At 39.5% G+C, this 24,372-nt stretch overlaps 1 protein-coding gene across 3 annotated transcripts; it reads right to left on the bottom strand.

The window, feature by feature from the left end:
* Positions 1-631: 631 nt before the first annotated feature.
* rasgrf1 (Ras protein specific guanine nucleotide releasing factor 1) lies at positions 632-22,375 on the bottom strand. 3 transcript variants are annotated; one of them, XM_085357412.1, is made up of 27 exons: positions 22,100-22,375; positions 17,538-17,644; positions 17,162-17,309; positions 14,877-14,969; positions 14,549-14,802; positions 12,829-12,908; positions 12,522-12,715; positions 10,819-10,928; positions 10,419-10,537; positions 9,810-9,970; positions 9,070-9,133; positions 8,657-8,799; positions 8,475-8,557; positions 8,138-8,386; positions 6,318-6,688; positions 6,093-6,212; positions 4,584-4,754; positions 4,395-4,501; positions 4,066-4,178; positions 3,891-3,964; positions 3,116-3,209; positions 2,948-3,032; positions 2,652-2,849; positions 2,486-2,565; positions 2,271-2,388; positions 2,122-2,190; positions 632-724 (listed from the first exon to the last, which is right to left on the bottom strand). In XM_085357412.1, the coding sequence occupies exons 1-27, from the start codon at positions 22,373-22,375 to the stop codon at positions 632-634; spliced, it is 3,774 nt and encodes a 1,257-aa protein (XP_085213538.1). The 3 variants fall into 3 exon arrangements, with proteins under 3 accessions (XP_085213538.1, XP_085213537.1, XP_085213539.1); XM_085357411.1 differs by having other exon boundaries at positions 3,116-3,219; positions 3,895-3,964; XM_085357413.1 differs by having other exon boundaries at positions 3,116-3,219; positions 3,904-3,964.
* Positions 22,376-24,372: the final 1,997 nt, after the last annotated feature.

Raw genomic sequence — 24,372 nt, 5'->3', positions numbered from 1 at the left:
GCACAGTTGGGAACCCCTGTCTTTAGAATAGTGAGCAGAAATGAAGAAACAAATCCTTCTTGTTTTGGTTCGGGAAGCACAGAGACACATATGCTTTGGATACCTTGCTGTCAGTTGCACTGATCACTGTTGTCTACCTTTAATTATATTCTCTGTGCTCTTTTACCTGATTTTATGGAGTATTTTTTTGTTTTAGTTTTTTTTTTACAATGCTACATTGGTTGCAGAGAACTTCAGTCATCAATAAAACTCAAGCCAAGAGAACAACAGCCAGCAACACGAGTGCTCGAAGTGCAAATTTGATACAGTATGGCATGATGCAAAATAATGTCATTGGTCACAGTAGAAGACACGGTTGCATGCAGCTAAAGTGACCTCTATTATTGTTCTTGAAATACTCATAGAAATTAAAAAAAAATCCTTCAAGCAGGTGTCATTGTGGAAATGGCAACAACAAAAATCATACACGGAAAAATATACACTAAAATGTTTTATGTTGTCAAACAACTTTAAACATCTACTGTACAGAGGAGCAAGATCTTAAGCATGTACAGCTATACAAATGTTGATGTGCATGTTAACTGATGTGTAATATTAACAAAGAAAATACTATGGAGGGCCACCTTCCCCATCAGTTGGGCACTTTAGGCTCAATTCTGAGTGAGGCTTCATACATGCTTTCTTCATCCAGAACAAAGCTTTTGTCCAGCAGATACTGGGCTACCTAGAATATGGGGGGGGGGGGAAGCAAATTTAAGGACTTTTTTTATTTGATTATATTTACTATTTTCACAGTTTAAACAATACTAAACAGAAGCAAGTTACTAGTTGCAACCCTCAGTATCATTATGTTTATACTGTAAATTTTGATTATGTGAACTAATGAGTTACTTTGGCCTGATTTTGATTTATTTGAATAATATAATACAAACAAGAACACAAAACATTAATCATTATTTGGGCAAAACAGTGCTATGCAATATATCTAAAAGGGTCCCAAGCATTCATAACTTATCTTTTTGAAGCATTTCCACCTTGAAAATTAAAAACTAACATCCCACGTTTTTGCTGTTATTGGAGGACTTTACCTGTTTCTTTCTAAAAAATACTTTGCAAAGATATAGAGGAACTTAGCCTTTGCATTTACAAGATGCAATCAAAAAGCTCAGAGAGTGCCTATATGAAAGCAAAAAAATGCACCTTATTTAATTTTTTTTTAACCTCTATTCAATGGTGTCTCCTTGCATGGCGATAAACTGCTTCCTGCTATTTTTTGTCCCACTTTATCCAACTTTTATTTATGACTTCATCATTAAACTCAAATCCGTGCTGTGACCAAATGTCAATTTTAGAACACAGGAATTCATTCCTGCTTGTGGCTAACTCGCTGTACAATTCCTCCATTCTCCACACGCTTAATATCACATCATCTACAAAGAAAATTACAAAGTCAATATGATAAAAAGGGCACCTCAATGTCAACTATATATTTAATTTGTGTAATATACTGAGATATTTATATTTAGAGCTAGACTTATTCTGTTATAATTTGTAAGTTTGTATTATCAAATTTAAGTTAGTTATTTCCTGTTCTTACTGTCTTGGAGCAACTGTGACCACATAATTTCCTCAGAGATTAATAAAGTATTCTGATTCTTATTCTGAAATAAGTTCAGTTCATTCCCAAAAACGACACATTAGGTCAGGAGAGACCAAGAGCAATTTTTCTACATTTATGCTTTGTGCACTTTAAGAAGTTTTCTGTCAGTATTTTTAATGTTCTTAAAAATACACTACTTTCACTCTGTGTGTATATACATCACTCTGCATTTAATCTCTATCTCCCTCCTCTCACCCCAACTGATCACAGCAGATGGCTGCCCCTCCCTGATCCTGGTTCTGCTGGAAGTTTCTTCCTGTTAAAAGGGAGTTTTTTGTTTCCACTGTTGCCAAGTGCTTCCTTTGCCCAGGTTTAATTCAGGTACCACTGTTACTTTCTACAGGCCCAGTCTCTGAAATTTTTGATTGCAGCTCGTATATTAGAAATAGCTTCTTCAAGTAGTCAGTTGTCATAGAGGTTGGGAACTACTGCTCTGTGGTCTTTGCGATTAATTAATTTACCTTTGGTTGCAAGTCAATCTTATATGCTGTTTGTTGAAACTGTCTGATTTCTCTGATGATGTGAGAAATCTGGAAAAAAGGGAAGCAAGGATGTCAGTGACACAAACTTAGCGCAAGTCTTTCATATCAGGAATCGCCTAACATCTCACCATCCTCATCTTTGAGAAGTTGACCAAGTTGTCCTCGGTGTAGTTCGGCGTTCCCTCCTCAATGAAAGCCAGATCAGTGAGATACATCCCCAGATAGGGCACACAGGGAGGATCGCAACTAGAATAAAAAAAAAGAGAATAAAAACCACTTATCATCCACTTGTGCTGCTTGTTTGCTTTGTTGATCCAGTCTGAAACTATGTCCTTGAACTCACTTCTTCAAAGCCTCTCTGAGGTTTTTGAACCTCCCCTCTGATGAGACCAGCTTCTGCAGTTTGTCAATCAGTGCTTTAGTCTAGAAAAAAATGGTGATAATGAACACGTTCAGTGACAATACCATGCACTTCAGGGACTAGCAGCAATGCATATAGAGACACGCACCTGCTTGGAAACTTTGAGCCAAGTTTTCTTGAGACGGAAAACAGAGCTGCGGTTCAGTGATGAGGTGATCTCGAGAACGGCGTTGTAGTTATGTAGACAACGGCAGATATCGGCCACAGCTACCCATTTTTCGATGACTGCTACCCGGGTTACAACATCATCACAGCGGAGGATCTCCGTGGCAATAAGGTTGCTCATCTGACAAAAAAAACGAGAAACAAGTAGTTTAGACTTCATGTTACGTTTGGATAGAAGGGTTCAATATGTGATAAGAGCTCTTTTTGACTGGAGCGTACGTCATTGAAGTGCTTCGTTGTCCTCATGATATACGGCGTCTTCTCATTTTTGTCATTCTTCATCCAGCCTTGGCCAAAGAATTCCCTGTGAGGCAAACCAAGAAAGAAGAAGTGAAGCATGTATTGGTGTGTTCGTGCTTCCTGGCTGTGTGGTGTGATGACACTCACTCGTATGGAATGACCTTGAACACCAGGTGGTCCAACAGAGTGAGCTGCTCTGCAATTTCCATTGCTGAGTGATTCTCGAAGGTCTCAGCTTTCCCTCCTCCCACCTGAAAGACACAAACAGTCCAAAAAAACAATAAAACAGATCCCAAATGATCTAAATTAGCTAACTTGACTTTAGTTTTTTTAACATGACAATAAATAATCTACCAAACAAGGTATTTCTGTAGGTTTTGATGCACCTTCGCCTCTAAATTTTTCTTTTTTTTTACTTTTACATCTTCAATTTGTCAAGTGCTGGTAAAATGACTTTTAACTAGACTGAAATGTGCTATTGACTGTCTTATTTTCATAAAAGTTTCTGTGATCAAGGACACCAAAATATATACAAAAGAAATCTTTAACTGTTTTATTGTATTTCAATATTTATTTTTGAATTTGTCATCTTTTCAGGCAGAACCCCCCCCCCCCCCCCGTCTAGCTGATAGTATTATAATAAATATACTCAATTACACTTCCTGCAGCTGTATCTAAAAATACTTTGTGGCATTTGTGAAATCACTGCTTGTCACTCTTGAGCAACATTTACATATGTGCAAATTCACGCACCGTCAAGATTCCAGTCTAATGAATCCCATCTGCTAACTATCACATAATGCATTAATTGTTTGCTGAATTTATGTCTCATAACTGATCAAAAATATTCAGCATCTATTATCATGGGAGCAGCCAAGTGAGCAGAGGATTGATTTCAAATAGAGCCACGAACAGCAGCTACTCACTTCACTTACCAGTTGTGTCACGTCTTCTATCGCGATCTGATTGTCACCGTGATCTTCCTGAGTTATAGTCCTGATGACATGAAAAAGGTCAACCTCTGAAAGATGTACAACTTAATGACCCAGTAAAATGCCTTTTAATCCCTCTTTCACTCAAACAGCACTCAGCGGTACCTGATGATATTGGCTGCCGCTTTCCTCTCCTGGGTCAACAGCTCAGGGTCATGCATCACTTCCTCCAAAAAGGCAATAACCTTCGTTTTCAGCTCATTGTTGCTCTCAAAGTCCTAGAGAGGCACACACAGCACACACGGATGATAGAAAACTGTAGATTTTGTCATTGATCATCACTGCTCATGAGGTTAGTTTTGAATTAGTTGTATTCTGTGTGGATAATATTCTCAAATTTTTATTAAGTTATTTTCCAAAACAATTTCTTTCCTCTGTTAAGGAGAAAATATGCCAAGATGCTGTGTTAACATCTCTGCTATGAAATGCGTTACCGGAGAGTGTTTGGACACCCAGTGCCGAAGCACATTCAGGACTCTGTTGGTTGCCGCTCGTCTGATCACAAACTCTTTGTCTCCATTTCTCTGATCTGTTGGAAAACCTGCAAAAAAATACATTAAATGAGAGGCACCGAAGGAGAATAAAGTTTAGAGAATTGCCCAACACTTTCTTGGTGAATATACCTGTACTGGCAAGGGACATCCGTCTATATTTTTCCTTGGTAGGGGTACCCTCATTGGCTCCAGCAGTAGCAATAGCAAAGGCGGAGGCAGCAGATAGAGCACTGCGGTTGTTGTCCAGCTCTCGACATGATGACATCACCATGCCGTTGTTGTAGGAAAACAGGGAAAACTCTACACACAAGGACAGTTAAAAAAAATACAAGCCGTAAATGTATATTTATTATTATAACTCAATATACACATAAAGCTGGATGGCCTGTTTTTTCATTTCACAAACCTCCACTAGGGAGCACTGCAGGCCAATGCAAAAGTTTCCCTCCAGACTTTCCTTTACAAGAGGCTTTGATATTCAAGATGGTTGCAGCTAAATATAGCCACTAAATATCAGCATAACAGAGGAATCAACAGATTCTCTGCACTCCTCGATGTATAAATCCCGGGAACACGGATCATAGGCTGCTAATAATCCCACACATTGCCTCACTATTCCAGTTATTTCACATATTCCAGATAATGCTTCGTTTTAAAAACTTATATTGTATAATTCTGTCATAAGATTTGAAAGGCAAAGATAATCTTGGCTCCAGTGAAACAGCCTCATTACTGGGGGCGGTAGGGAAAACACGCTCTCAGTGTAGTTGCTATGACACAAGTTTCCCTAACACCTACTGAAGCCAAGCGTTGGCTTTCCCCACATATTCATAACCATCGAACGACTGATATTTCATGTTACTTATGTTCCACAGTGGCATATTTTTTTTCAGATAGAAATATGACAGCATATGGCTAAACGGGGTTATTTAAAGAGTAAAACAATTCATCATTCTCCTACAGATGGTAAAATATGCTTGACGGCAAGTATTGTCAGCTGCAAGGGTTTTTTTTTGTCAAGTGCCATCTGTCTATCTGCAAGGTTACACAAAAACAGTTAATCAACATTTTATGAAATTTGGTCAAGACATGGAGCCTGTGCTGAGGAATAAGCTGATAAAAACTGTTGTGGATCTAGATTACTTAAAAGAAAAAGAAGAAGCAACAAGTCATTACTTTTGGCAGAATTTTCTTTCTCTGAGTAACTCTGCAGTTTTTTTAATCTGTCTGTGTAATCAAATGTATTTTGCTCTAGTTCTTTAGTTCTTAAGACTCTATGTGAACAGTTTTGCATTTTTCAAAACTCAAAATAATCTTATTTTATATGGGATAAATAAGGGCCTTGGTGTTGGCCCTCTTTCTGAAAGAAGCCACTTTAGCTCTGCTTACTTTAATTCAACTTTCTTCTGATTGGCTGCTGATTTTTAACAGCAGGCGAGTGTGGTACATGTGCTCTCGTTGAAACAGAATTTTGTGTGTTTTGTATTTTGACACAAGTATTATTTGTGCACATCCTGATCTCATTATTTAGAAATGTAGCTAGGTTAAATACAAGTATTTCCCAGTGTAACAATATAAAGTGATTTATAAGCTCGACATTTCATTTTAAATCATGTACAAGACTAAGACACAATCTACCTGAGGAGTTTTTGCATTTGATATTTTTTGGTGTAGTTGGAGATTTGGTAGGAGAAGCTTCTGGATCCCCGTCATCGCTCTGGTTTTGATCATTATCACTTTCTTCTCGTACAGAGAGATCTGTATTGTAACAAGCAAACAGCAGTAAGTATTAAGCTCTTTTAAAGACATTATTGTAGCAAAGCAGAGTTCAAATTGTACTCTGAATGGCTACAAGTCACCCACCTTGTTTGCATGCCGAGGGGTCGTCCACCTTTTCCTTCTTGTCTTCTCCCTCATCAGAGATTTTGCTCGCGATCGGGCTGGACACATACAGTTTATTGATGTCCAAGGTGGTCTTGCTGAATGGAGACATGGAGGAATACATGCTTGCATAGCCATTTGAGGAGCAGCTAAGGGCAGCCAGGTCAAGAGCTTTGCCCCCAGTGATGATGGGGATATTGAGAGAGAGCTTGCGACGGCGGTTGGGGGATGAGTTCTTGGCAATAGCGAGAGGAGGAGGGGAGGAGAACTTTCTGCTAGCCCTGGGGGAGCTGGGTGGCTCGCCATAAAGAAGTTTATTATTTTGACTGCTGGCAAAGAATAACTCCAGTGACCTGCATCAGGGGAGGATAAACATTAGACGTTAGGGCACGTATTTATTTATTTGGTTAAGTATACTCTATATTTTAGGAGCTTAGCTAAACAAACAGAACCTCTGAAATAATTTATGCAAACCAAGTCAGCCCTGCAACCAGAAGTCTCTTTTCAACTATGTCTCGGCTGACTGCAGTGTTTCAGAAAACCCTCTCCCACTCCCTGTCAGCCTCCTGGCGACCTCACAGGTTCCCATAAATAGCACAGTGAGCGATAGTGCGCATGGCCGCTGCTGACACAAGCAGCCAAGAGTAGGTGTCTCTCAGTGACATGACAAGCGCCACGGGAGAGCATAATGCAGGGTGTGGATATAGAGAGCCCTGATCTGAGCTCCACAGCAGGGCCCTTACTCTAGGCATGCAGAGCAGAGAGTTAGCACCAGTGCAATCTTTTGCAGGAGGGTGGGGTCCTGCAGCACCGAGGCTGATTGCCATAGAGTGACAGAGCCCGGCTGAGACACTCCCACACAAGCAGGATGGACTGGACCAATACAAACTGATATGTACATAACATACAGTGAAACAGAGTCACCATAGCCTTGTAGCAGTGCCACATCTGCTAAGTCTCTGTGTTTGGATTTAACCAATAAAACAAGCTCTATATATACACACGCTAAGCTCAAAAGATCAATAGACTTAATCGTTTCAGTGTCACATACAGTGTCTATGTACACAAACACAGAGAAACAAATACCCGTGAACACTACACGCATGCTGCACCCTCTACATGTCCAGCCACTAATTCATGATCAAACTTAAATTTGCACCATACAATGAAAGCAACTATAACCACTACTGTCAAGTTTAAAAGATTATTGAAAAATAATTAATTATGGGGTACCTTACTGACTGAATTTGCACTTAGGAGGATGTGCGAGAAACAACAAAACAAACACAGCAAACCACCAAGCTCCATGCTCATTTAACATGAGAGCACTGGAAAATATGGATATTTGGATGTTGCTTGGAATGCTTTTTAAAGTCAGTGACTCCTAAGTTGCAATATATATATATATATATATATATTGTTAACTGTGTAAAAGTATAGTTTATGCATTTTGCAACACAAACCCAGCAATTAAGAAAAGAAAATGCAGCACCCATCTCATCAAATTAGTCAATATCTTTTTATAGTTTTCCTGTCATGTTTTGTGTAATTTCATGAAATTCTATGAATAAAACAAACAAAAAAATTTCTGTATAATAACCACAGAACTTTTGTTCCTATATGTGCCTCACATTGATTAGAGGATGACAAAGCTTCACATCCTAATAAATCAATTCCATCTTTATGCAGGCTGGCAAGGTCTGAAGGGATGCCACACACTTCAAATAAGATTTTTTTGTCTGTGGTAAGCGCTGTCAACAACCTTGCAACATTCAAGTCTGTCCAAATGTAAAGTGACTGACCGGGCCGGAATGGCACTGATGGGTTTCTTGTAGATGGTGATGAGTTTATCCAGCACCACATCAGCAGTGGTGAACACACGATAGGAATGCAGGAAGGTGTTGAGGAAGTCGATTGAAAGGAAACGGAGATCAGTAAGTCTCTCGAGCAGACGCTCCACGCTGGCGTAGCGGATCTGCAGCACCTTGCAGGAGTTCATCATCTTACTGAAACGGATGTCCACGTCATCACAGTACAGACTTGAATCTGACCTGTTAAGAAAACAGATACAAATCTAAAAAAAAAGAAAAAGAAAAATGGGAGCAGCTTCACCAAGTTACATGTAAAGAAGCAGCTTACTTGATCATCTGCGGCACTGTGACTTTGGAGTTGTCTTCAAAGGCGTTCATCATCAGGCCATTGCAGCGGATGTTGTCTATGCACTGCAGGACACATGCAGTTGAAGTAAAGAAATAGGACAGAGGAAATGTTAGTGATTTCTGTAACTGACTGCTGGAAGACTGTGATGTGCGTTGACATGCCTGGCTGATGTCACTAGTCCATGCAGACTTCTCCTGCCTTGAGGAGGCTACCAGGATGACTGTGAATGACTGGCTGTCCTTTGGCTCCACAACAATCTTGAAGTCCAGGTGCTCCATGTCCTGACCACTCTTGTCTGATTTAGCTTTGAGGCAAACACAAAGACTTTTTGTCATTTTCCTTATATATTTCATTTATAGCCAGTAAAGACATAAACATGTCATATGTGATTGTACAGTGCCAGATTTTTACCCAAAACAAGTAGTGCACTTCATAGTACTGCCTGCCTTTACTGGCGCATTATTTTTCATTTGTTCTAACAAAGCTAGCATCCTCTAGTATTCATCAGTTATTTAAACCATGAAACAGAGTACATATGAAGCACATTTCTATAAGAAAATATTTAAACACTCACACTCATCATCTGTCCCCTCAGGATCTTCCACAAGAGTGCAGTCTATAAGCGAAACTACTCCGTTCTGCAAACAGCATACAATACACATGTAGATGTAGTAAATGTAGTGCATACATAAAAAAAATCAGTTCCATCAGCATAAAAATATGTGTCATTCATATATAGAGGTGATAAATGTCCTCATCTTCATCCTATTCTCCAAAGTATCCTTAACTTCAGCTTGGCAAAACACACAAAGCCTTCAAAAAGGTACATCTGATGCTATTTAGGGCATCTTTACTATTAGTTTATCCTTTCAGAATATTTAGGTTTAAGTTTAAATACATAAAAGGAAGTTTGTTTTTATTCCAAATATTTAAGCTGGACAAAGAAGGGTTTTAGATATCATCTGGATCTCTTATATGGGCAAACCTTATCACTAAAAATGAAGACTTCATACATGCTGCATAAAGAAGCAACAGCTTTGAATGATTATTGTGGAAAAACCACAGACGGTATTAAAAGAAGGGTTCAGTTTCATAAAAATCTGGCATATTATTATGTAAAATATTTGAAAACCTCTCAGTAAACGTTTGGGATGGAGGGGTTTGCTAATCTCACACATGTTAATGAGCCTACAGTATCTGAGCAAATGTAGTGAATATTCCATCGAGTGTTGGTTAATTCATTTATTTTAGGTCAGGTGTCCCAGACTTTTGCAGAAAGGTTGTGATGCTGCCAGCTCAGCAGCTCAGGCCCACCTTGGTGAGATGAAGCTTTCCCCCAGACCCCCTGGTGCAGATGATTAAATGCTTGGAGAAGAGAAAGCACTGCCTCTCCCCTTCTTTCTTTAGAGACAGAGAACCCAGTCGCCCACGGGTGATCTTGCCCTTCTCGCTCATTGGCACCTGGATGAGGGACCCTTTATGTAGAAAAAAGGGGTCCAAACAGAATGAAGGAGGAGCAAAGAAGAGACACATGTAGACAAAAATGAAAAGGCATATGCACATTCCTCTGTACATGACTATATGTACAGAAGAATAATAATCGACCACGTCTCTTTTCTCTTTTCTTATCCATCACGGCCTGTTGGGGACATTTGACATTTGCAGTTGCAGATTCATCATCAGTTTGCCACAGACCCGTCTAATTACACTTAGAAATTAAAAGCTCTTATAGCGAGGAGTACGTGTTGTTCCCCAGAGAGAGACCGAGAGGAGGAGAGAGCCAGCCCTGTGCCACGCTGCACAATAAAGTGCCGGAAATGTAAAATCTGGCTGTCAGAAATGTGGAGGGACAGGAAACCTCTCTCTGTTGTGACCCTGCTGTCTGCTGGGATCCAAAGTACAACACTTAAAGATGAGAGTTACCTTGTCTTACAAACGTCTGGCTGGTGTCAAGGAGAATCTCGCAGCCCTCTACAATCATGCGCTCTATTGCCAAGTTTTTCCTGATGTTCTCGGTCTCGCTCACTTCATCATGCATTATTCTAAGAAAGCACAAAAACAACACAAAAAAAGCGCCTTTTTGTCATTCTCATTTGGAGCTTATACATCAAATAGAAAAAAGCTGAAATTGGGTCTTTATATGTTTGGTTAAATAAAAAATGTATCTGTTTATCTTTACAGTTAATATCTCTTCATGCTTTTTTGGTTATTCTAAAAAAAAATTCAACAGCTTTTAGACTGATCTATTATTTGTGTTCATATGAATTAAAAAGACGTTACTCTCATATAAAATACCACGCCCATCTGGGGCTATGGGTTATACCTGGAAAGCTCCTCCAGCTTAGATTTGGCATAGTCCAGACTATTTCTCTCTACATGTTCATGGGGTGTGTGGGCCAGCAGCTCATGGAGAGTCAGGATGTAGCGAGGAATCTGGAGAGGCAGAACAGAAAGCAGCAGGAGAGTCGTGCTCACTTGCGAGATCTTTCATGTGCACAGCACAAGCGTACAAACACAGGGATAAATATGTGCCAGCACGATGAGAAGAAGATCAGTAGAGAGCACAATCTACACTCATCAGCAAAATTTATTATCAACACAGCACAGCCTGCAGCAGGCCCCAGCAGAGTGGACTGTTGGGGAAAATGCGTGCCTTGCCAGAAAGGAGCGTGAGCTCTGAGACCAACCATTTTTATAGACATGAAAACATAATCAAGACATCCTGAGACACTGCAGACGAATGCCTGCTAATTCTTTTGTTAATGAGCCATGCTACAATATGTATATTTGAAGCCAAATTCTGTCTGAGCCACAATGTCCAGTAAACAGGCCAGAGAATATTAATGAAAACACTGGTTTAGCTCAAGTGGAAATCAGTCAAATCTGGTTACACAGCTTTTAATAAATGCCACTGCCTCTTCAGAATGTAGTCACCTGTTTCATGTGTTGCACTCAGTGCAGCATTTTGAACATTTGGCAGCCATTACAGCTTTAGAGAAGTCAAATCCCTCCTGGATGTGAGCAATTTTGCCAATTCTTCGTGGGTGACCCTCTCAAGTTTCTGCAGAGTGGATGAAAAGTGCACACGAACTACCATCTTCAGGTCCTTCTAAAGATGTTATACTGGGGTGAATTCTAGCGGGAGACAGTCAGAGACTTGGCCTGATGTCACTCCAGTATTGTTTTGGCTGCTTTGCTTCAGGTCATTCTAACACTGAAAGGTGACCTGTTGAACCAGTTTCACATCACTTGTACTAGCAGTTTTTCTTCAAGGACCTCGCTGTATGTGACTGCACTCAACATTCCCAGTTCTCACTGGTCTTTTTGAATCTTTGACTGTGAAGATTGTGCTTCACTGCAGGATGGAATAAGACAGATCAGAGACTTGCAGATGATAGGTGATCACCTTTTTTTGGCCTCATCACGAAAAAAACCAATCATTTCAATCTGTAGCAGGTGGACTAATCAGGTTTTAAACATATTTACATAATTATTAAAGCATTTTTACCACAGTTTGGAGTACCAGCATAAAAAGGGTCTAACTTCTATTCTAAAGGGGGATTTCAGTTATTACTCTTTAAGATCACCCACTAAGAACGTGCTTTTACTTTGTAATTAAGTATTTCTTAGAGATTAACAGGGATAAATACTGTACCAGTTTTATAGGTGACACATAGGAACAGTCTACATCATAAAGAAAAGGAGAAAAGATTAACATTTTGCCTTTTAGATTTTTAGTGATGACCCTTTTGTTTACATTTGACTCACAGGCAGTGCAATCGCAAAACAAAGTGGCCGACTGCTTTGCAAACCGCCACAGCTGGGCATCATTGGCATAGCAAAAGGCATCTAGTTTTAGGTTGGTGAAATATATGGCTCAAGGGTGACATTTATGGAGAAAAGAACTTGGCTCAAGCTGCGAGAGCACAAAATTAACAACAAAAGCTGGCTCCAGGCTGCACCTATGCAGCAAACAAATGGGCCTGCCTTTATTCCTGTGTATATCAGTGAGACAAATGAGCTAACCTGGAACATAGGGTAGGTAAGGAAGGTCTCCAGGGTCCTTTCCTCACAGTCGGGCTTGGCCTCATACTGCTTCAGCAATTTATCAAAGTCTCGGTTCTGCTTGCAATGTGCCAGGATCTGCAGGCTGTATTGGTGGTTCCTCACAAACTCCTGGTAGATGTTCAGCATGGGCAGCAAGATGTCGAACAGGTCAGCTGCAGACACATCAAACTTTTTTAATCACATTTCATCACGTGCACTCTGACAAACATCTGAATGAGTGCATTATGAATAAAGTAATGAAATTCAACAAAGACATGACTCTTACCAAGGACTAATGTTGGCCAGCTTGCTATTCTGGCTTTCAGGCCCTGGTAAAAGATCTGATGCAGAAACATGATGGTTTCACTGAAATAAAGTAGAGATTGAAAAAAACATTTATTAGGGAAACTAATCTCACACTATAAAGATTTTAAGAGTAATAATCCTAATTTTAATCTGAGCAGTTATTACGTTTGACTGCATATTTAAAGAGATCCATTTATGTCTTGAAAAGACCATAAAAAAATAACAGTTCTAAAAACAATCACAGAAATTTAGTTGTCTTTAAATACCAGTGTACTGTTGAGAAGTTGCATTGTTCATAGGTATAAATAATTAATAACTAGGGTATCCATGCTGTGCCAGGTGTGTGTAAGCTGTGCAGGGCTTGAAGAGGTGTGACATCCAAGGTGTCTTATCAAAAGTAAACATTAATGATCCAAATTCTATGAGGAATAACTCTTCCTCAAACCAGGCATGGTGCTTCTGCCTCTGTAATCTGCATTTATCATTATTGTATTTACATTTATGATTCTTGTTTTAGACCACTGATAATATCCAGAGGCCCAAACCTCTCTTTACTGCTCAGCATGTCGCTCTGAGCCAGTATACACACTGCATTTATTTGATCTCATTCTATTAGTTTGGGCGTTGTACTGTGCACTTTGACTTTTATTGCATACAGTGTTTAAACAACACACTGAACCAGTATTTACTTTAACAGACTTGTTATCAGGATTACTGCTAACAAATAAGATTTCTACATAATCTGTTACAATATTATTGCACATTAAATGTACGGAGATCTGCTTTGAAGATTCAAACCAATACACAGGGAGTATGTAGCTCTTTACAAGATGTTGCAAGCTGCTCACTTATCAAACACAAATTCAGGCACTTGAGGTTACCAGTATATTAATGCAGATGATATTCCATTTTAAAATTTAAAAAAAGTATCTTAATGCTTCAGATGCATCATTCTGCAGTAGATTTAAAACTTATGCATGGCAAAACGCTCACAACTAATGTAATCTATTAAAAGATATCTATGCATGAATATGCAGAATATGTAGACAAGGGGAAGGAATTGTGGTACCTGATCCTTCTGGTTTTTGTTTGTGGCCTGAATTCTATAGACCAATGACAGATGAGACAATAGCTTCAAAGTTTTCAAAAAATTTAAATTAAAGATACGGTAGTTTTTTTTAAGGTGTACCAGCTAAAGCCACATAAACTGCCCCATGTCTGCATTTGCAATAACAGGTAATCTGAGTGTATTATAACACAAATTCAGATTTGTGCCAAAATGATGACCAGAACTGCACAGTGCTTCCTCATCAGCATAACCAGTGTCTCAGCAGTGCCTTTCCTCTCAACTCGGCACAAACCTGACTGGATGATGCCAAGAAATTACCAAACAGGTGCAGAAACAAAAAACAAATAGACACAAGGAAAATTCTATGAAAGCTGTGTTTGCCCGAGTTTGAGGTCAGTGTGACCAGTGTGTGTCTTTTTTGTCTGATTTTATTTTGTTTTTTGTTGTTTAGTAAAAAAGCTTTGGTTGCCATAAAAACCACAAAAAAGTAAAAGCTATGGCTAACAATCATCAGGTTTTGCATTATTATCTGGTTGCCAGTATGCTGTTCTTCACTGTGAAGTGAAGGCTTATATGTATGTGTCCTTGTGATTATGTTCTTTATCTAGAGAAGAACTCTGGATGAGCCAACCTGTTGAGGAATATGCTGCTGACATCATCGTGGGTGATGGGAGGCTTCTTAGAGCTGGCGGCCATGCGCAGCGGCCTCAAGAAGTTGTTCACCAGAATATGAAGCTGCTGGACGTACTCTGCCTCCGAGTCCAACATGCTGAACACCACCTGGTTCCTCTTCCTCATGCTCTCTGCATGAGGCGAGCGGATATAATCCTGGATGATGGTTTTCCACTTCCTCCTGCAAATCCAGCCTCGCAGAAAGCTCTGGACCTGCAATAGACCGTGCATTCTCAGAACATGAAAATGCATGAAATCAAGGCAGAAGTTCAGACTGCTTGCTTTACCTTTTTGATCTTCTTAATTTCAGAGTCATCGTCAGTTGGAGCGGCTGCAGGGCTGGCATGGATCTTCTCGTTGTCTTTGAGCAGCCCAGCAATCTGTCACGGAAGCAACCACAAAAAAGACCAGTCATTCCCACTTACACACTCCTCTTCTTCTCACTTACTGTAACAGCATGTAAACAAAGTGACTGAATCGACAGGACAGGACCTGTCAGCACTGTCAACACTAAAACATTAGCCTGACTAAACTAGCTGTGCTCACTTGGCTGCTCCTCTGTAGCGTTGATTAATATTTATTTACATCGGTCATAACGTTGATCATTTTAATGCAATATGTATCAGTCAAACTGTCCTGTGTGTATGCTGACTGGGCGGTAGACAGAGTGCCAAAAAAATAAAACAGAAAAAACCCAGACTCTGCTTTGTAGACAGAGAGAGTTAATTGTCATTGAATTTCATAGTAGAGATGCAACATGAAGCATAGTCCATGCATATTCAGGGCCTAATTCAATTTCAAGCATCACATTTGCACATTAAAGTAAAATGACTATTGGATCTGAAGAATACAGCTGGGGACATGGCCCTACTGAAGGCATTGTTCCTGAAAGGAGATGCAAAGTGGAGAGAGGTTGGCCTGAACATGATTCTTCTCTGCGACGGGGGGTGTGCTTTCATTTCTGTCCTCTCACACTAGTCTCCGCATATGAGACAAACAGAACAATAATCAGCATAATCCATCGTTTTCCCACTGGCTCAGCTGTTATTTGTTGAGCTGGCAGGTCGGAGCGAGGATAGAAAGCAGACAAATTTTTGGAAAGGAATGAGAGTGCAAAGTAAGAATCAGTTATAATATAGTGCTATTGTGCCAGGATGTCTATTTATAGCAGGTCTGACTGATATTTTGTGTGACTGCCACACATTTGCCTGACGATGGAAAAGCCTGTAATCCTGGGCTATTTGTGATCCAGACAGAGAGTTACAAAATCCTGGATATTTTAACAATGCTCCCTTTAGTATTGAGGGTGCTGGTAAGGTCATAAAAAGCCCCAAACTGTCCAAACAGTTACTCCTGAGAGGGGACATGTGTAGCTTATTTAGATCTACTATAAATTTGTAGTTCTCATATTAAAGATAGGTAATCAATAATTATTTTTAAACATTTAATATTTAGATGCCATACGTGATATTGAAACAATAATAGGAGCAGGTAACAGCAAGGAAATGAGTTTTAGCTCATAATTGAGTATTCTTTAGGTCTTAATGCATGAATATTACTCTAAAAACTAGAAGTAATGTAAATAATTGAAAGTAGTACTTATGACATGCCCTGTACAGTTAACAGTTTCAGATGTTGATGAAACACAATGGCTTTGACCTATTTTCTGTCATATATGTTGTGACAGTGGTGAATACTCACAATATGCATGACACTGAAGTCTCAAGTATGAGCACATGAGCAAAAACCCCCTGGTTTGAGACTGCTCTAAATGTTCAGTTTTTATAATTGTTGCTTGTACGATGTCATTCTCAGCTGCAAAAGTGCTGCTTAAATCTTTAGTTTATGAGGCACAGCCAATCAGAAAAAAGCTGTCCGTGGGGAGCAGGGCGTCTCAAACAGTGGAGGGCAGACCACACTGGCCACCAAATACAAAGTGAAGCTAATGTGACTGATGTGAATATATTTTAAGGAACTGTCAAGAATTTGCTGATGCTATTGTGCTGAAATTAGATTAGATTAGATGAAGATTAGATGAAACTTTATTAATCCCTCGGGTGGGTTTCTCCGGGAAATTCAGTTTCCAGTAGCACAGCACCAACAGAAGTTGCATGTTACAGATACAATAAAGGGGAATGATAGCAAGGATATAAGCATAAATATACCATATATACACATATACACATTTATAAATACAGAATATATAATATGAATAAATAGGAATACATATTTATTAATTAAAATAAATGTGTACCTTTATTTTAATAAAATCCAACATTTATCCATTTTTGCTAGGGTGAACTAGGGGGCATGACCCAGTATATCATAAATAGGGATTACTGTAACTGTGAATCACGCCTAGCAGAGTCCAAGAATAAAATAATGTAATTGAAAATAAATACAGGAGATGTTCTTTAAGGACTCTACTGGAATAAATGAATTTAGCTGATGGTGCGTTTTGGTTTGACTGAGGAGGATGAGCAAAGTGGAGGGGGTTAGCATGTATGACCGAGTATTTGTTTACATTCCTACTCTTGAGAAGTACTAAGAATGAAATCACAGTGAATATTACCTCTGACTTGAGCCTTTCAATCTCTATTTCCCCATCCTCTATCTGTTGTCGAAGTTGCTTAGCAACTGTTTTCTCCGTCTCCACAATCTGAAGCAGATGAAGATACTTCTGCATGAGAGCCTCATGCTCTGTAGCCAAGTTTCTGTAACTGTAAAAACATGAAAACACACAAACCACATGGTTTTGTATATCAGCTGGAGTGATGAATGTCATCTAACTGCACACTGTCTCGTCTCACTAAATAAATCAAGAAAGCAACGAGGACTTTCTTATAAATAAAGCGTTATTCCGTGAAGTTTTTCAAATTTTAACCAAACTTTTGAAACTTTTACTAATTTACCATCTGATGCGCTGATATGCCTTTGCATGGCTTTACCTGGCGTGTGATATGGCAGCCACCCATTCATCGCAGTCCTTTACATCCTCCGTGCGCAACTCAAGGGCCTTTTGGTTTTCGTGGTTGAAGCTGACTGTGAAATAGTACTGAAACAAAAAGCGAGGAGAGGGTGAGGAGCTCCGGTTAGAACCAACACACAACAACAATGCACATGCTGCGCGCAGGAAGGAGCACTCGTTATCAGATACCTTTCGGATAAATCTGTTATATATAGTAGCATGACTGAAGCTTCTCCTCTGCTTTGTTTGTTTCACTGCCTCGCTGCTGCAGACATCAAGTGGGTGATTTAAAAACCACACAGAGCCTGGGGAAGCCACATCTTCCTCGCCCACCAGTGCAGTTGATGGAGCACACTGAGGGAAGCCTCCCCCAGCTCAGTTCCTGGGATGCCTCTGGTTCCCAGGAGGAAATGCCACAAGACATGGAGGCTGGAGCCACGGCCAATTACATAACTGTGCAATACCTGTTTCCTAGCAACTCCAGTCATTGTGAACAGTTGTTCACAGCTGTTTTTTTCACTGTCACTTGATTTTAGATCACCATTCTCCCTTTCACGCTGTACTGGTTGTGACTGGTGAAATGAAGAGCTTTTGTGCTTTTCGTTTTGTTACAGATCCTGAATTCTGCTTGTTAAAAAGTTAATACTTCTGGCTGCTTTTACGTGACTCCTCTGTTAGCCAGCTTCCCTAGCCTTTATACAAAAAAACTACAATAAAAGGTGATTGTATATTACTACTTAGAATATCTCAGATACCTCTGAGTACCACTTATCAATTAGAATAACCATTAACTTCTTATTTCCGCTATTCAGCCACTACTTTTAGCTACTACTCTATTTAACAGCAATTTACTGTGTATAAAATTGCATCTATTCTTATGTTAACCCAGCAAAGTATTTCAGCTACATCTCTGTACTTTTATCTAGCCACTTCAACTGCTAATTCAGTTACATATCAGTTTAAATGTAATTTTAGCTAACTAGCTTCTGTTTATCATTTATGTTTACCCAATGTTTAAGTTTGTCCTGTTAGCAAACTATTTCAACTTCTACTAGCACTAGCAGCTAACTATGGAAGCTTGTTTCTGCCACTATTTTTGTTCTGCTAATACAAAAAAAAAAAGAAAAAAAAAGGAAGGCATCTGACCTAAAATATTGAGATAACCTAAATTTCAGCTTAGCTCTGCCTGACATTCATTCTGTCTGTCTTTCTTTTTTTATTTTAATGGCAGAAAAAATCTAGCATAATTATCAGTCTATTGCTGAAGAATTTATTTTCCATCTTGATGCATGCTCAATCATCCAGGTAAGTAAATCTCCAAAAGTTGATTCTGTTCATCTGGACCCAGCGTTTTTGTGGGAGAAATGTTTTGTCACTCATCCAAGTGACAAAACATTTCTCCCACAAAAACGCCACAAAACGCTACGTCCAGATGAACAGAATCAACTTTTGGAAATTTATTTTGCAGTTTATCTGTAATTTAAGGCTAACAATTAATACGTTAGCAATTTTCCTCAATATTTCAACCATGTATCATCTTTTTGTATATTAGTCATCTATCGTAATCATTAATATCTAGTCTATCTAATACTGGTTATCCGTTTGTCTAATTTTTAGCTAACTTTTCTGCTTAAACCTGCTTAGATCTTTTTAATTAATTAATTTCCAGTTTGTCCAGTTTGTCCACACCTATCCCTGACTGCTGCATAACTATCCGCAGTGGGCATTGAATTGTTGAATATCACTAGCTCGTTTGCAGTATTCAAATATACAATATATCCAAACACAAATGAACAGTTAGGATGCAATGGAAACATCTTCTTCATCAGCTGAAAGAATTGTGGTAGTATCACAGGATATGTTTAATTGCTAATATTTCTGTGTTTTTATTTAAATGTGATTGTAAAACTGAACTTATAATAGATTATTTTAACACTTCAAGAGAATCCGTACACAATACTAAAATTCAGAATCAGCTGCTTCTTTTTTTTATTTTAATCTCATATCTACATATTCTACCTGTAAACACTTGTTTAGATGAGAGTTTATTATATAAAATCAACATCACAATTCAGTTAATTGAACTGTCATCATTCTTCTGAACTGTTCCAGCCACGCTGAGTCTGACCAGACTCTAATCTTTGGCCTGCAGATGTTCAACAGGCACCTATCAACATGCAACTGATCATTATTCACGGCTGACTGCTCTTTCATCTTCACATTCATTAGGTATTCATCCTACCGTCAAAGAAAATCTATTTCTGGCAGAGAGGCATGTGTGTTGTTGTAGTTTTCCCTCATGATCTATCTAAGACTGTCTGGTGTGAAGTCATGTTAAGCATTTTGTATTTATTCTGATTTATGTTCATGTCCCAGTCAAGCACCTTTAAATATTGTTACTGATCTAAACAGGTATGAGATGCGATACAGCACTAAGGCTTGTCTATCATTTACTTTCAGCTGTATACAGATAAGTTAATTTAGATACGGATTTGCAGCTCACTTCTCAGTCCTGCTGTGTGGTGTACATAAGTGAGTGGTAAATAATTAATTAGGCATTTTGCGATAAATTATAGAATATTTTTTACACCCTTTCGAGTTACTTCTGACTGACAAGCAGCTTTATTGCAGAAATATTTTTGTTAATGTATACCCATTAGACTGAAGAGTTAGAACTCAACCTTCTTTCAGCTTCATGACGAGTTTTAATTACAAACACCACTGACCCCAGAGTGTCTTTTCTTAATCAGATCGCCTGATTTACATTACAGTTTAGATCCTGCCGTCAGAGGCTGCCTGTGATACTGGTTGATGCGATGCTGTTACCCAGTGTGAGCAAGCTGTGTTTTCTATAATTGGACCCTGACCCCTCCAAGGTACTGCGAGGAACAAATTTAGCTCAGATAGCGCTCACATTAATAGGAGAGATGAGACACACTGCTTCTCTCCTCGCTGTTACCCCGCCTCTTCTAACTGCATCATTCTTTAGGATGCAAATAAGGGTTGCCATAGAAACCTCGGGCTCAAACGCATTATCATTTTCACACTAACTGCATTTCAGGATAAATGTAATGTGGGGATTATGGCAGGTTGCTAAAATGTTGCCATTAAACAACAAATCTATAGGTAAGGTTAGGGGATGCAGGTGATTTCTCCTGATTAAAATATTTGTATACAGTGAGAAGCAATGCTTCAGATATCAAATATTAGTGCACCCCATATTGCTGCACTGTGCAAACAGGTTTCACAAGAAACCAGAGATGTTATCTGTCTGTCAGCTTGCAGTCATATTTAAATCAGCACAATAGTCAAAAAAAAACAATGTCAGCAGTGCTCTTTTACATCTTTAAGGAGGGTTTTTTCTTTCTTTGGGGTGCTTTTAAAGCAATTGTGCAAGCACAACATTTACCAGTGTGCATGCATTCTGCTTTGTCAGCACAAGGGCAGCTGTTCACAGGAAGAGCCTGGACTCACATTGGATTGCAGCCCTACCTACAGAGTCAGGCACAGAGCCTGGAGTGAGCAAAGGAAAGCCGACAGCATTGGAGCATCGTGTTCCTCGACTGTTTAATCACAATAACGGTGTTAACAAGCCTGTTAACCTTTCCACCCTAAAATAATTGAACAAGGAGCCAGAGGAAATCAAGCAGGATTAAATAAATATTTCATCTGCAGTTATCTGGACTCAAATTTGAAAAATCTTATGGCCTACTTTAGAGTGAAAGGCTCTGGTAAAATATGACAGCTGTCACCTTTAATGCAAATGTAACCTCCAGCATTACACTCCACACTGAACCATTTCATTCAGGTCACAGAGATCAGTGCTGACTGATCACGGGCACCCTGCTGTTTCCTGACCCATAAGTGTAATTTCAAAATATTACCACAGGATGGAAACCTTGAGGCCACAACTTTTATTTTTTATTTTTATTTTTTGCACGTTTTATTGGATGGGGCATTAGGTAGGATATAGCACTCTCCGCCCTGAAACGTCAAAAGCATGATGGCTGGAAGTCAAAAAGCAAAATATGAGACCAACCAAAAATGCAAATGCATCGTTTTCACGAGGCTAGAAATCCATTTGCATTTCATGCACTCATGCACCGCTGAACTACCCTACAAGCCCCCCCCCCTTTTTTTTTTCTTTTTTCTTTTTTTAGGTCGAGCGCAGGTTTGGTGCAACCCAAAGCAAAACACTGCACCACATTGCTTACTGCCAGGGCTGCCGTAACATCATTAGGTGTTAATATTGTTACCTCATCATTAATGTCATGCATGGATTACATAACGTGCAATACAGCAAACCTCATGCTATTCTGCTGCACTGGATTTGAGGTCATCATGCGATGCGATATATGAAGAATGAATGTATAAGGGAAGCGCTTGGGGAGTTCAGAGGCATCCGAGAAAAGAAAAACAATAATGCATGTATTGCTGCACCTCATTGGTGTTTAAAGCTGGAAGTCTGCAAAACAATAAAGCAGAAAAAGACGGTGCGTGTGTATCTGTTTGTGCGTGATCGCACGCGCACGCTCTCCGTACCTGCTTTTCCAAACACTCCTTGGCTGACAGCGAAGGTTTAGGTGAAGGCGCCCTGTCGCATGTGCATCCCTCCAACAGGTATAATCCCGAGGGTCGAGAACTGGACTCGTTCTCAAAATAAAAGAGCATATTCTGTAACAAAGCGAACCACTTTGTGTGCCATTTCGTGTTGTCTGAGCTCTTTTTGCTCAAGCACCCTCGTCTTGTACCATCCTTCTTTGCCAAAAGCCCCAGGTAGGTGACATGACCATCATTAAGTCGTATTCCCTTCTGCATTTTGATGAGGACACTTCAGATGCGCAAGGTGGATCGGTCGTTACATCCTTCTGAAGTCGCTCAGGGGGAAAAAATCAAATAAAGAAAGGCAAGATGTTGACTTTCTCAATGCGGACCTCTAGCAGCAGGCTTGTCCACTCTGTCCGACGCATTCACCGTGTTGGCATTTAACTAAACAAAACAAAACGAGGAGCACAAGTCCAGCATCCTAAAATCTTTTGTCATACTCCGAGCGCTTTGAAGGTCCACATTATCCGATGGTGTGGGGGGGGGAAAGATGAGGTAAAAAGGTAAAAAAAAAACAACAACAACCCAAAACTGTCTCAGACTGAACGATAAGAGGAAAAGGGGTTCGAGGTTTGTCCTTTTCTCACATGAAATATCCAGAAACCAGTAGGCTTGGTGCTCAGCCAGGCAGTGCTGGGTGAAGTCACGTGACGCATGCTTGGGAAAGCAGATTTCAGGTCCCTGGACAGGGACGTCTCGACGAGATGCCGCATAAGTTGGGTTTCGTCTCAAGACGATCAAGGAGGCCCAGCGGAGAGGAAAATGGAAAATACGAAGCTTTCAAAACAGAACAACAACTTTAGAGGAGAGCAGCCGTTTAGGCTGCAGATGAATCTACACCTACATTCTCCGTGACATATTTTCTAGCTTTAGGTGGTTTTATGCAACACTTAAAGTTACTCTTTGACTCTCATGAGCACATTTCAGCGCCTGCAGGCGAGAAATTGCTTTGCTTTTAAATTGCTTTCAAATTGCTTTTAAATAATAACAACAAAAACCCACAAAAAAGCAATATATGGTGTATTTTATTTGCACTTAAATGGCTGCTCAGCATGGTCCTAGCACGTGTGGTCTGAATGTGATCAGCTGCTGCATTTTAAAGTTGAAGTACTGTAAATCAGGATGCAGGCAATGACAGGAAGTAGGTCAAAAATAATTTGCTGGCCAGCATCCTCTGCTGTGTCATATAGGCTCTGTTTGTAAATATGCTCTAGTCACAGATTCACTTCATGTTCAGTTACGGGTACAGGTTAAACTATAAGATATGAAAAGTAGTAAAAATAAAAGAATGCAGGATGTTACTGTTTAATAATTTGAAAATGTAAATAAAGCATCTATAAAAACAGAATTTATGGTGATCTGAGGACTGAGGACATCCCTGTGTGTGTTTGTGTATGGTAGTTAAAATAATTCCATAGCATGTAAAGATGTGTTATATTGTGCAAATTTTTGTGCAAATGTGCAAATTTCCATCTAGTTTATAGCTTTATTAAAAGCAGGGGTTTCATCACCTGCACAAAGGGTTCAATCCCCTTTTTTGTTTTGATCTTCCTAGCTTTGGACTCCACCCTTGTGTGTCTCTGTGGTAATGAGCCAGACAGTAAAACAAGCTCAAGAATAAAACTAATACACATCTTTGAGCATCCAATTCATTGAAAAGGCACATGGTGTAATCTCCCACTGTCAGTCCTTCAGCTAATTCTTAGAGAGGAGATTTATTTATTACTCCATCTTCATTGTTATCTCTGATCTACCCTGCCATAAATCCCTTTAGGTCCTGGAGCATCTTCCTCAACAACCCCCCCAATCTTCTTCAACCAGCCACTCACACTTAAATTTTAACTGAATGTAAAAAAGTGATCAGTGAATCCTTGGCTTAGATGTGAAAGTAGAAAGCGTGTGATGACAGCTTTTCTGATAACTGACCCACCATTGCATATATGTGCTGTGACTGAGCAGTTAGAGCTGCCCAGTTTTTGAATAGATTTGCATTGACACACACGCAAGCAGCTGATAACACTGCAGGAATTGTTAGTGTAGACGTTCTGAGTCAAGCTACAACACACCAGGGCTGCCTTGTGTTTATTGTAGGAATTTTCAGTCCACCCTGCTCCGTGGATCAGTGAAGTCTTTCCTAAAATGATATGTGTGTTAGTTTCCAGGAGATTAAATCAAAAATGATGCTCAGTTTTTTGTCTCGGAGCCTCAGA

Source organism: Diplotaxodon limnothrissa, linkage group LG7, assembly GCF_057381915.1.
Source record: "Diplotaxodon limnothrissa isolate DT_005_m linkage group LG7, D_limnothrissa_male_GT1.1, whole genome shotgun sequence".
Classification (NCBI taxonomy): domain Eukaryota; kingdom Metazoa; phylum Chordata; class Actinopteri; order Cichliformes; family Cichlidae; genus Diplotaxodon; species Diplotaxodon limnothrissa.
This window is presented reverse-complemented; position numbering and strand designations above follow the sequence as displayed.